Genomic DNA, 12,368 nt, shown 5'->3' on the forward strand with positions numbered 1-12,368 from the left:
ATACCCCTTTCTGATCGCGACGCTTCTTACTCGGCTCCCCCCGATCTTTTTCTTTCGAGGGAGTAGAGTCATCGATGTATTCCTTGAAATGCCCCTTCTTGATAAGCTCTTCGATTGCTTGTTTCAGAGCGCGACACTCATCAGTATGGTGCCCATTGTCCCATGATAGCGACAATACTTTTTATTATTTCTAGTTGTAGCGGGGGTTTTCATGGGCTCGGGCTCTCCGAGCAGACTGGCTTCTTCGGATTTATCAAGAATGGTAGATACAAAGGCGTTCAGTGGAGTATATTGGTGCCTGTCGCGATCGCGATGAGGAACGGGTGCATAGGACTTTCTACGCTCGTAGCGAGGTTTCTTCCTTTTTTGCTGATCGTTGGCGGCCCCTCCGCGATCAGCCCTTCGGCTTTCCCCCCTACCAGACATATTGCCAGAAGCGTCGGAGTCGCAACGGCGGAATGTCGCCGGCGAATTTTCTATCCGGAGGTATTTCTCCGCAAGGTTATAGAATCTGGTAAGGGAAACATCGTCCTCAGCCTGTAATTCTTTCCATAGGTAGGTTTGCGGGCAAACTCCAGCTATTATGAGTGTTCGGACGGACTCTTCGGGAGCATGAGCCACCTTGTTGAGTTCCCTATGGAAATGGTCAATGTAGGATTGTAGGGATTCATCCCTCTCTTGCCTTATGTTGCTGAGATAGCTCAAAGGCATCGAAAACTTTCTACTTACTTAGAAATGCCGTAGGAACGTCGTGCTCATCTGAGGCCACGAACTGATCGATCCTGCTGGGAACGACTTTAACCACCGTTTGGCATGAGAAGTTAAAGTCACGGCCAAACAACGGTATTTTGCAAGATCCGAAACCTGGTGAAGCTCCATCAAGTCGTTGAACTCATACAAATGATCCTGCGGGTCATGGTTCCCATCAAACGGTCGCATGTCGGGCATCCTGAACCCCGGTGGGAGTGGAGCAGCTAATACTTCGGGAGAGAAGGGGGATACGGATGCGACCTGGGGCTGCTATTTTGCTGCTCTCTCAGTTTGTCCAGAGCTCGTTGCAGCTCCTCAATTTGTGGTAACAGAGCCAGTTGGGGATTGCTTTCACCCATGCGAGTCCGGCCCTCGTGATTACGGTTCAGGAAAGTCCAGAGGTCGGACTCCTCTTCGCCTAGGCCGACATTTCTGGCCTCTCTCAACACACACTGGCTAGAGTCGCGTGAAGGCGATGTATGGTACGGGGTATTTTCACGACCCTCGCGATGGTACGAACCGCCCCTCGAGGTGTGGGGACCACCCACATGATAGCAATCAGGATCGTTCTGCTGGTGGTGATGAGAATCGCCCCGCCCAGCACTTTTGGTTGGGTTCACCTGCGACGTGGCATGGGACAGCTCGGGATTTACTTTTTCGTTGAGTCTCAGCTTTGTCGGCACCCTGCTTGGGGCACGGTTTGTGTTCGCTGGCCCTTTGGAGCCCGTAGGCTTGCTTTTTGCTACTTGTTTACCCTTACATCTACGCGCTGCAGTGCTCGCGACACGGGCTATTTTCCTTTGCCGCGCTTTCGCGCGACATGTAGGTGTTTTTGGCAGTTGCACCGCCCCAGCTATTCTAGATGGCACGCCTTGGTCCAGACGGTCCAACCTTTGGTTGACCGTTTGGAGAGTACTGTTGAACCTCTCCAGGTAGCTTCTGATGGCGGGATCAAGCTGCAAAGTTGCTGGGATATCCACCGCAGCATTTTGTGGAACTGGAAGTATCTTGGAAGAGGTATCCCCTTGGGTTAGGGGAACTCCCTCAGCGCGTTGGTTGGCTTGCTCAGGCTTAGATTGGCGGGCCATTTGTTGCTGTAGGACCAGTAGGTTAGAGATTCTTCTGATGAAGGATGAACACTAAATCTGGCCCTCCTTCTAGCACCAAACTGTTGATGCGTGATTTTGACACTAGCTAATCGCCACATGCGTAACGTTGGTTGGCCAAGAGACACATGTGAGTATGGATAAAGTGCGTAATAAATGTAGTAGTGAGAGCTTTTTAAAGTGGTTCGGATGCTAAGGTAGCAAGTCCTACGTCCACTGATAATTGTATTAATATTGTGGGTCAGGTCGCAACAGCGGACTGACTTACAAATGATTAATAAAAAGTAAATGCAAAGATACAAGAGAGAGAGGGATAGTTAATTCAGAGTGTAAAATGGCTGAATCCCCTCAATGAAGGGTTCTTCTCCTTTTTATAGTGAGATGAGTGCAAGTAATCATCATTAAATCTGTGGGTTGGTGTGAATGTCAGGATGAAATCCGGCTTTATGTCACATTGCCCACCTTCCAAACTGATTTCATGCGATTTGGAGCAGGGAATGGACACGTGGGATCTCCACAGTGTTTGGCAGGTCTGGCGCGTGCTTACCGTTCTGACAGGAGCAGGTCACACCCCATCACGTGATTTCCCACGTCAGCCCTTGATTTCCCAGGCATAACAAGAAGCATCATGCTCCTAGGCAAAGCGTTAGAGTGTTGCATCCTAGATGGTGAGAGTCCAATAACCAAAAGTTTTACTCACTTACACTTTGACATGAGTAGCATGGGGCACAAGAAATCCCTTAATATTTTATAATTTATAAACATTTCAAATACCAAAAGTTTAAGCAAAAAAATTTACGCGTATATCAAATAATCCAAAAAAACTCTAAAAATATAGGTCAGATAAAAGCTTCAATGATTACCCATATCAGCACTCAAAGAAAAACTCGAACACAAGAAATATTGAGTAATACACTCAAAAGTCTCTATCGAACTGATCAAACATAAAAAGGTAATTAAGCAAAACAAGTTAATTAGAAGCTAAAAATAATATATATTTGTATACTGTATTTTATGTGTAGGCTTAAAGTACTGAGTTAAAATATAAAATTATATAAATGGGTTGGTCAAAATTGAGTATTTGAAAGTTAATAACAATATAGAATAAAAAGGAGAGTTACAAGAATGTATTCTTGTAATATGAGGAGGAAGCAAGTGCCAAAATTAGAAAATGCCTTTCATCCACCCACCCACCAAACAAGAAGTCAATGGAAAAACATGCAAATTCATGTTCTCAATTCCTCTCACCTTCGTTCTGCCTAACTATAAAATCCAAGGACCCCACCCCCTTGATGTGCCTATTTAAATTATTTCCAAACTTAAATACTATCCTATACCCACTTCTCACAAACTTCAGGCATCTTCAAAACCACCAAAAACAGAGCCTTCCATTTTCAACACTATCCATAAGCCAGCCCAGAAGATCAGAAAGCTCAGAAGCTTTGAGCTATGTTTCCAACTACCTCCCAAATTGAGCTACCATTAAACGAGAACGATTCACAAGACATGGTCATTTATCAAGTCATAAATGAAGTCGTGCCACAAAACGTCACATTCATGCCTCCAAGAACGTCCCAAGCTAACTCCTCCAACATGCTCCAAGCCGGCCGGGCCATCGCCAAGAAACACTACAGAGGCGTCAGGCGCCGTCCATGGGGGAAATTCGCGGCGGAGATTCGCGACTCGGCGAGACACGGTCAACGTGTATGGCTAGGCACGTTTGAAACAGCGGAAGAAGCGGCTTTGGCATATGATAAAGCTGCTTTTAAGATGCGTGGTGCTAAGGCTTTGCTTAACTTTCCAGCTGAAGTTGTGGCAGCTTCTTCTAATTCAACGTTGCAAAAAATATTTAAACCAAATATGAGCTTGACGTCGTCTAGCTTAATGAACAATAATTCAGAGGTAAGTGGGAGTGGGAGTTCTAGCACGATTTCAATTGGGACATCAATATCAGAATCGGAGAGTAGCACAAGTGGGGAGTCACAGTACACAGGGAAAGATGGGTTGGGGAAATTGTTGAAAGAATATTGAGATTTTGATCGATCATATGGCTAGGTATGGATTGACGATGATTAAAAACTAGGTGTTAATGTTTATTATGTACAGGGACAAAATCCCAATGTCACAATCCAAAGGGTTAACTGATTAGATTGTCTTTTTAATTTTACTCTTCCATTCTTTTGGTCTGGCCATGTTATTTCTTATTAATCAACAAATTGCAACAAGTTATTGTAATAGGTGGCCTCAAGGTTTGAATCTAGGAACAAAAGAGCAACAAGTAATATCAACTATTTCTGGATGGTTGAGTGGTTCGATACGGACTCTTTGATGTTTTTTTATTTTATGTTCACGCCAACTTATACGTGCCTCAACTAATCTCTAAAATCTATTAAACACCCTACAATCTCAAAGGACCAGGTAAGTCACAATGTTATTATAATAGGTGGCCCCAAGGTTTGAATCTAGGAACAAGAGAGCAAACACCATTGACCTCTAGGCCAATCGTTAGGGTTATTACTCAAGGGGTCCTGAGTTCAAGTCATTCCTTGGGTGCTAATAGGGATAGTCACTGGAGTTTTTATCCGACCGGTAGTTTCAGGTTATATTTATCCGTCCCCAATAAAATAAATATACATATATTCATAAATGCATGCATATGCAATTTGCACATATAAACACATGCTTGTGACCAAGGGAGAAAAATGTAGTAGAATTGGAATATATTTTAATTTGTTAATTATGTATAATTAACCTTCTCTCAATCACTTATCAGTATCATTCATCAAGAGCAGGTCCAAATACTATAAAGTAATGAAACTTTGTGATTAAAAATTCTTTAGTTGTCAATTCAAATACAACTCAAAGGCACTGACATTTCACCAAGTGTTAGGTAGTCGACTGGGGTTTATCTTTTCAATCGTGGAGGCTTTGAACAACAAAGTGGAATTTAGGTATACATCCTCGTACAAATTCAATTACCAGTTTGAATAGCCAATTAGAAACCACAATTAATGAAAAGCAAAGCTTCAAAATTAGCCTACGTTTAAACCCAACCAAAAACTCTTACGTACGAAATGGTCCAATCTGGTTGGTGTATCAACATTAATTAAAATAATAATGTAGTCGAATTTGACCAGAATTTGTAAAAGATGATGATCTGATTAAAAATCTTATCTGTCTGCTGTAAGTCTTCCACCAAATCCGAGTGTCTCATGTTCACATGGTCAACCATTGAACACAGTAGTCTTTGATTTTACGACTTAGAAGTTGATGCTATTTGTCCATATGAGACATAACATGAACTATATAATTAGGTGTTACAAGACAAAATTGACAACTTTGTTCTAGAATCTCACTGGAAAAAAACTCATAACGCTCGTTATTCACGTGGCTGCCTGACATGTGTAAGTGTAACTCATAATCACTTTCACTTTAAGATTTCTTAAAGATTTTCGTAAAGAGAGAGAAATTATGATTCTGTCTTTGGAGATCCTCTAAAATTATTTAGTAACACTATCGTCCCTATCAAATGTCAATAAAACAAATTAAAAGTACCCTTACACAATTACACTGCTTCATTAGAAGGAAATTTCATCGATTGATAAGAGAATTTGTTAGATTATACATAATATGATTATATTTGTAAAATATACAATTTTCTCTTAAACATATTTCATAACAAAGAAGATTTTATATATGCAGACGGTAAAATCTACAGTTACGGAAGAGACGAATCCTATAAGATTGAGGTCATTGCACACACAGAGATAAGCACGAAGCTCACAGGGACACCGGTGTGGCATTTTTCGTAAAAACTCCGATGCTCAAGTCAGTAAGGCTTGAAAGGTAATTTAGTGAAGGCTAAAGAAGGGAAGGTTACCAGAATCTTGTTGGAGTTTAGGATTACGGCAAGGGGTGAAGATGGTTCTTGAGAGCAAGAACTTTAGGAGCAAGTAGGTGATAGTGTGATTAAATGAATAATGAGAGAGCATGTCTCTGTTTGTATAATGAAACAAGAAGGCTTGAGTCCTAGTAGGACTCTAAGTCCTACTTGGTATAAGAGTTTAAGTTAGAAAGAGACTCGTGTTACTTGCCTTTATTGGTTTAGGAATACCGATTCATATAAGATTCAAGATTTTGAATGAATTAGGAAGTTGATGGGGCTTTGAGTTCTTTTTTGGAGTATGATTGTACAAGGAAGTTGTATGACTTATCCTTTCAGTATTAGGAGTTTTAATTCATGTAAGATTCGAGATTCTAGTAAGTGCGTAGGATGCAGAGTCCTATTTTGGAGTGGAGAAGGGTCGATGGGCTAGAACCCATATGGGCACGTAACTAGGCCCAACTTATGGAGTGGCATTGGTCATATAATGGCCCATCTTATTAAGTAGCCTAATGAAAGCAAGAACGTCCCAAGTTAACTCCTCCAACATGCTCCAAGCCGGCCGGGCCATCTCCAAGAAACACTACAGAGGCGTCAGGCGCCGTCCATGGGGGAAATTCGCGGCGGAGATTCGCGACTCGGCGAGACACGGTCAACGTGTATGGCTAGGCACGTTTGAAACAGCGGAAGAAGCGGCTTTGGCATATGATAAAGCTGCTTTTAAGATGCGTGGTGCTAAGGCTTTGCTTAACTTTCCAGCTGAAGTTGTAGCAGCTTCTTCTAATTCAGCGTTGCAAAAAATATTTAAACCAAATATGAGCTTGACGTCGTCTAGCTTAATGAAGAATAATTCAGAGGTAAGTGGGAGTGGGAGTTCTAGCACGATTTCAATTGGGACATCAAGATCAGAATCGGAGAGTAGCACAAGTGGGGAGTCACAGTACACAGGGAAAGATGGGTTGGAGAAATTGTTGAAAGAATAGTGAGATTTTGATCGATCATATGGCTAGGTATGGATTGATGATGATATTAAAACTAGGTGTTAATGTTTATTATGTACAGGGACAAAATCCCAATGTTACAATCCAAAGGGTTAATTGATTAGATTGTCTTTTTAATTTTACTCTTCGATTCTTTTGGTCTGGCCATGTTATTTCTTATTAATCAACAATTTGCAACAATTACAATCAACTATTTCTGGATGGTTGAGTGGTTCGATACGGACTCTTGGATTTTTTTATATTTTATGTTCACGCTAGTTTACACGTACCTCAATTAATCTCTGAGATATATTGAACACCCTACAAACTCAAATGACCAAGTAAGTCACAATGTTATTGTAGTAGGTGACCCCAAGATTTGAATCTAGGAACAAGAGAGTAAACCTCCTTGACCGCTAGGCCAACCATTGGGATTATTACTCAAGGGGTCTTGAGTTCAAGTCCTTTCTCGGGTGCTAATAGAGATAGCCACTGAAACTTTTACCCGACCGATAGTTTCAGGTTATATTTATCGATCCCCAATAAAATAAATATACATATATTCATAAATGCATGCATATGCAATTTGCACATATAAACACATGCTTGAGACCAAGGGGTCCAAGGGAGAAAAATGTAGTAGAATTGGAATATATTTTAATTTGTTAATTATGTATAATTAACCTTCTCTCAATCACTTATCAGTATCATTCATCAAGAGCAGGTCCAAATACTATAAAGTAATGAAACTTTGTGATTAAAAATTCTTTAGTTGTCAATTCAAATACAACTCAAAGGCACTGACATTTCACCAAGTGTTAGGTAGTCGACTGGGGTTTATCTTTTCAATCGTGGAGGCTTTGAACAACAAAGTGGAATTTAGGTATACATCCTCGTACAAATTCAATTACCAGTTTGAATAGCCAATTAGAAACCACAATTAATGAAAAGCAAAGCTTCAAAATTAGCCTACGTTTAAACCCAACCAAAAACTCTTACGTACGAAATGGTCCAATCTGGTTGGTGTATCAACATTAATTAAAATAATAATGTAGTCGAATTTGACCAGAATTTGTAAAAGATGATGATCTGATTAAAAGTCTTATCTGTCTGCTGTAAGTCTTCCACCACATCCGAGCGTCTCATGTTCACATGGTCAACCATTGAACACAGTAGTCTTTGATTTTACGACTTAGAAGTTGATGCTATTTGTCCATATGAGACATAACATGAACTATATAATTAGGTGTTGCAAGACAAAATTGACAACTTTGTTCCAGAATCTCACAGGAAAAAAACTCATAACGCTCATTATTCACGTGGCTGCCTCACATGTGTAACTCATAATTTAATCACTTTCACTTTAAGATTTCTTAAAGATTTTCGTAAAGAGAGAAAAAATATGATTCTGTCTTTGGAGATCCTCTAAAATTATTTAGTAACACTATGGTCCCTATCAAATGTCAATAAAACAAATTAAAAGTACCCTTACACAATTACACTGCTTAATAGAAGGAAATTTCATCGATTGATAAGAGAATTTGTTCGATTACATATAATACGATTATATTTGTAAAATATACAATTTTCTCTTAAACATATTTCATAACAAAGAAGATTTTATATATGCAGACGGTAAAATCTACGGTTATAGAAGGAACAAATCCTGTGAGATTGAGGCTACTGCACATACAAAGATAAGCACGAAGCTCACAGGGGACACCGTGTGGTATCTACCGTAAAAACTCCGAGACTCAAGTCAATAAAGCTTGAAAGGTTAGTGAAGGCTAAAGAAGGGAAGGTTACCAGAATCTTATTGGAGTTTAGGATTACGGCAAGGGATGACAATGGTTCTTAAGAGTAAGAACTTTAGGAGCAAATAGGTGATAGTGTGATTGAATGTATAATGAGAGAGCATGCCTCTGTTTGTATAGTGAACCAAGAAGGCTTGAGTCCTAGTAGGACTCTAAGACCTATTTGGTATGAGAGTTTAAGTTAGAAAGGGACTCGTGTTACTTGCCCTTATCGGTTTAGGAATACCATGTGAGATTCAAGATTTTGAATGAAGAGTAATACTACACATACATCATTTTTATACAATATTTCCCATACAATATTATGTGGCAAGATATGATTAGCTAATTTAAAGTTAAAATTAAACTTTTACCCAATCACATCTTGACACATAATATTGTATAAGAAATGTTGTATGGAAATGATGTATGATGTATGTGTAGTATTATTCTTGAATGAATTAGGAAGTTGATGAGACTCTAAGTTCTTTTTTGGAGTATGATTGTATAAGGAAGTTGTATGACTTATCTTTTCAGTATTAGGAGTTTTAATTCATGTAAGATTCGAGATTTTGGATAAATTAGTAAGTGCATAGAATGTAGAGTCCTATTTTGGAGTGGACAAGGGCTGATGGGCTAAAACCCATATGGGCACGTAACTAGGCCCAACTTATGGTGTGGCATTGGTCATATAATGGCCCATCTTATTAAGTAGCCTAATTCGTGGAATGGACTGACTTATAGAATGGGTTCTAACATGGGTTCAATCAGAATTGGGTCATGACACTGGGCTATGCAAGACTTGTCTCGTTTTTCAGTCTGACAAGGTCTGTTACAATTTTTGGCCCGTAAAATATATTATTCTAATATCTATCAGCAATTCATCAATTATCAATTTTAGTCATTCAATAATTAATTTTTAAAATTTTTAAAATATCAAGTAAATCAAAAGTACTTAGAATTAATTAGAGTGTAACTTACATCTATCTCAAAATATGAAATAGATAAGGGAATGAGACAGAGATAGGTAAAAAAAAAAAAATGGCCAGAGCTATTGAAATTTGCTTCTTATTCACAAAGAAAAGGAGGGGAAAGTTTAATATATTATCGTAGAGGGTTAATTCATCAAAAAACAGGATACAATATAAAATGTAAAAGTTGACTTTTCTGTTTAGGTATCTTTCTGAAATTTGTTAAGTGAATATGGACTGTTTCAATATTTTATGGTAGAGGGTTATTTTTTTATATTCTTCATCTAATCTCTTCATCGGTATTTTTAATCTGATCTTTACATGCATAAGTAAATCTTTTCTTATACTGTTGACTGATTCCAATCTGTCAGAAGCCATATTAATCCCCCTGATTTGAATTCAGTATTCTCTAAGTAAAAACAACAGATATGTTGATCCCCCTGATTTGAAAGTAACATCTATGGTTGTGAAGACAGGGCAGCTAGTTTACTTCCATTTTTCAAAGATTTATAAACTCAGTTTTTTAGAATTATTCTACTTAAAATTAATAGTAAGTTAATTTCTTTGCTTTATTTTTGTATTAAACAAAAGAGGTACCTAACTAGGTGGCAGAGGCAATATATTTTAGGCACCAAAGCCAGGCCCATGTAAACCTCTACTGTTGCACATCATGTTCCGACCTACTTCTATTTAGGGATGGCAATGGGCCCGATATTTCTGGGTATCCGGCCCGACCTAATAAAGTTGGGCCTTACCCGATGTTTGTGGACTTGGGCCTGATTTTAAGACCCGACCTCGGGTATAGGCTAAGCCTAGGTATGTTTTCAGGCCCGACCCAACAATTTTAGTATTAATTATACTAAATTACCCTTATACTATATATTTAATTACAAGATTATCCGACATATTTACTCATTTTTTTCAAACCCTACATGAATGGATGGATGTACTTTGTGGAAGTTATTTATATATTTGGTGAGTATTCAAAAATAAATTAATATTTAAAAATTATTTCTAGAACTAAAAATATAAAAAAAAATTAAAATTTATTAATATTTAAAAATTCACATTATAAAAATGAGCGGGCTTGGGCCAAGCCTGAGGTTACAAAAAGCTCGTCAGACTGGGCTTGGGCTTTACCTGTCATACCCGTGACGGGCCCAGGCCGGACTTGGGTCGGGCTTAAGGATACAAAAAGCCTATCGGACCGAGCTTGGGTTTTACCTGTTATACCCGTGACGGGCCTAGGCCGGGCTTAGGCCTTTGTCATGAGGTTGGGCTTGGGCCTGGGCCAAGGGGTACCCGGTCTCGGCATGGCCATTGCCATCACTACTTGTATTGCTACTTGTCGTCTGAGAATAAGATTTGACACCGTCTTAAAATAATCCAAAAGGAATATCATACATTCTCTTCCATTGTTATATCATCAATGAGCACTAAGGAAATACGCAAATAAAAAGAACATAGAAAACAAAACATGTGTAATTCTTCATCATTTACAGATAAACGAATGGAACTATTGATATAGTTCTACTACATAATCCTCTAATGCCTTTCTACGAGTAACAAAACCCGGACTCACTAGACGATCAATCCACATAATTACATATAGTTCAATCATGTAATAGGTCTATAATAACGTATAGAAACACCTCCAAAGTAAAACTTTGGCTACCTTGTTCTTAATTTTGTCAAAAAGAAGATAGCAAATTATCCAAATATTCAACACCCAGGTCCTGAAACTCCAGCACATCAAATTCATCACCACAACTATCTTTCATACAACTCATTCTCTTCATTTCAGGTTGTTCATGATTCAATATCATCATCCCATTGTTTTGCTCCCACTCTCTCGATGCTCGCTTTCGAGGGATCGAAACATTCTCTTCAGAAAGCATCGGAGTATCACTGACTTCATTTCTTGAACATTCAATGCCCATAGCCTTAGCAACTGTCTCAACTGGGAAGTTCAGGTGTGCCTTTGGGCCTCTAATTCGTAAAGCAGCTTTATCATAAGCCAATGCCGCTTCCTCAGCTGTGTAAAAAGTTCCAAGCCAAACTCGAGCTCCTTTTCTTGTCGAATCTCTTATCTCTGCCGCGTACTTACCCCACGGCCGCCTTCGCACTCCCCGGTAGTGTTGCGTAGCCACCTTTTCTGCTCTCTCGGCATTCGTTTTAGGCCCTGAAGAACTAGTTGTTTTATTGCTCTTTGAATTATCATTGCAAGATTTTTCTATATTGGTTGTAGGCATAATTCCATCAAGTAGTTCCTCCCAAGCTTCAGCTCCCATTGATAACCACCTCCCTAGACTTGGCAGCCTCTGTAAAATATCCATTGATCCATCTCTTCCATCAAGATAAGGCAATTCTTCCCATGATTTTGACAATTCTGCTGCATCACTTGTTCGTTTTTCAACCCCATCTTCAGTGCCAATGAAGCTTGCCCATACGTTCTCTAGTATTGCTTCGGATCCCGCACGATGATTATTTTGTATAGCCATGTTACCATTACACATCAGTATTCCAAGGTTTTAGAGAATTTTTTGGAATAGAGAAAGTTTTGAAATCGGAGAATTATAAAGTTATTTGGACGCGTTATTTAAACAACTCAGCTAATGCTTTATCCGATTGGAAATAAGTTGGAAACTTGTGATTAAATTCACACACCAGCTAATTTCATGGAGTATATTTGGTTTCAAACATTATGAAAGAGTTGGGTTTTTGTATATTTTAATGCTCTTTGGTTGACTTGTGTGGTTGTTCTAATCATTTGTGCGGCTTTATTGAATATAGATGCTATGTTTTGTATATAAATTATGGAAACCCTTCCTGTAATTCATGATCAATTACGCACGTAATCATAGAATTAAGTTGAGTAACAGCTG

The 12,368-nt window shown here is 39.0% G+C and overlaps 3 protein-coding genes across 3 annotated transcripts; 2 read left to right on the forward strand and 1 right to left on the reverse strand.

Annotated features, from left to right (window-relative positions):
* The first annotated feature begins 3,174 nt into the window (after positions 1 to 3,174).
* Positions 3,175 to 4,091, forward strand: LOC116125145 (pathogenesis-related genes transcriptional activator PTI5-like). Its single transcript, XM_031410861.1, has one exon. The coding sequence runs from the start codon at positions 3,306 to 3,308 to the stop codon at positions 3,885 to 3,887; it is 582 nt and encodes a 193-aa protein (XP_031266721.1). The 5' UTR covers positions 3,175 to 3,305; the 3' UTR covers positions 3,888 to 4,091.
* Positions 4,092 to 6,251: 2,160 nt separating this feature from the next.
* On the forward strand, positions 6,252 to 6,737 carry LOC116125079 (ethylene-responsive transcription factor ERF096-like). The gene has a single exon (XM_031410809.1). It carries the CDS (start codon positions 6,252 to 6,254, stop codon positions 6,720 to 6,722), a length of 471 nt encoding a protein of 156 aa, XP_031266669.1. The 3' UTR covers positions 6,723 to 6,737.
* Positions 6,738 to 10,959: 4,222 nt separating this feature from the next.
* Positions 10,960 to 12,079, reverse strand: LOC116125172 (ethylene-responsive transcription factor ERF091). The gene has a single exon (XM_031410903.1). It carries the CDS (start codon positions 11,997 to 11,999, stop codon positions 11,175 to 11,177), a length of 825 nt encoding a protein of 274 aa, XP_031266763.1. The 5' UTR covers positions 12,000 to 12,079; the 3' UTR covers positions 10,960 to 11,174.
* Positions 12,080 to 12,368: the final 289 nt, after the last annotated feature.

The sequence above is a fragment of the Pistacia vera genome, unplaced genomic scaffold (assembly GCF_008641045.1).
Source record: "Pistacia vera cultivar Batoury unplaced genomic scaffold, PisVer_v2 Contig160, whole genome shotgun sequence".
NCBI lineage: Eukaryota > Viridiplantae > Streptophyta > Magnoliopsida > Sapindales > Anacardiaceae > Pistacia > Pistacia vera.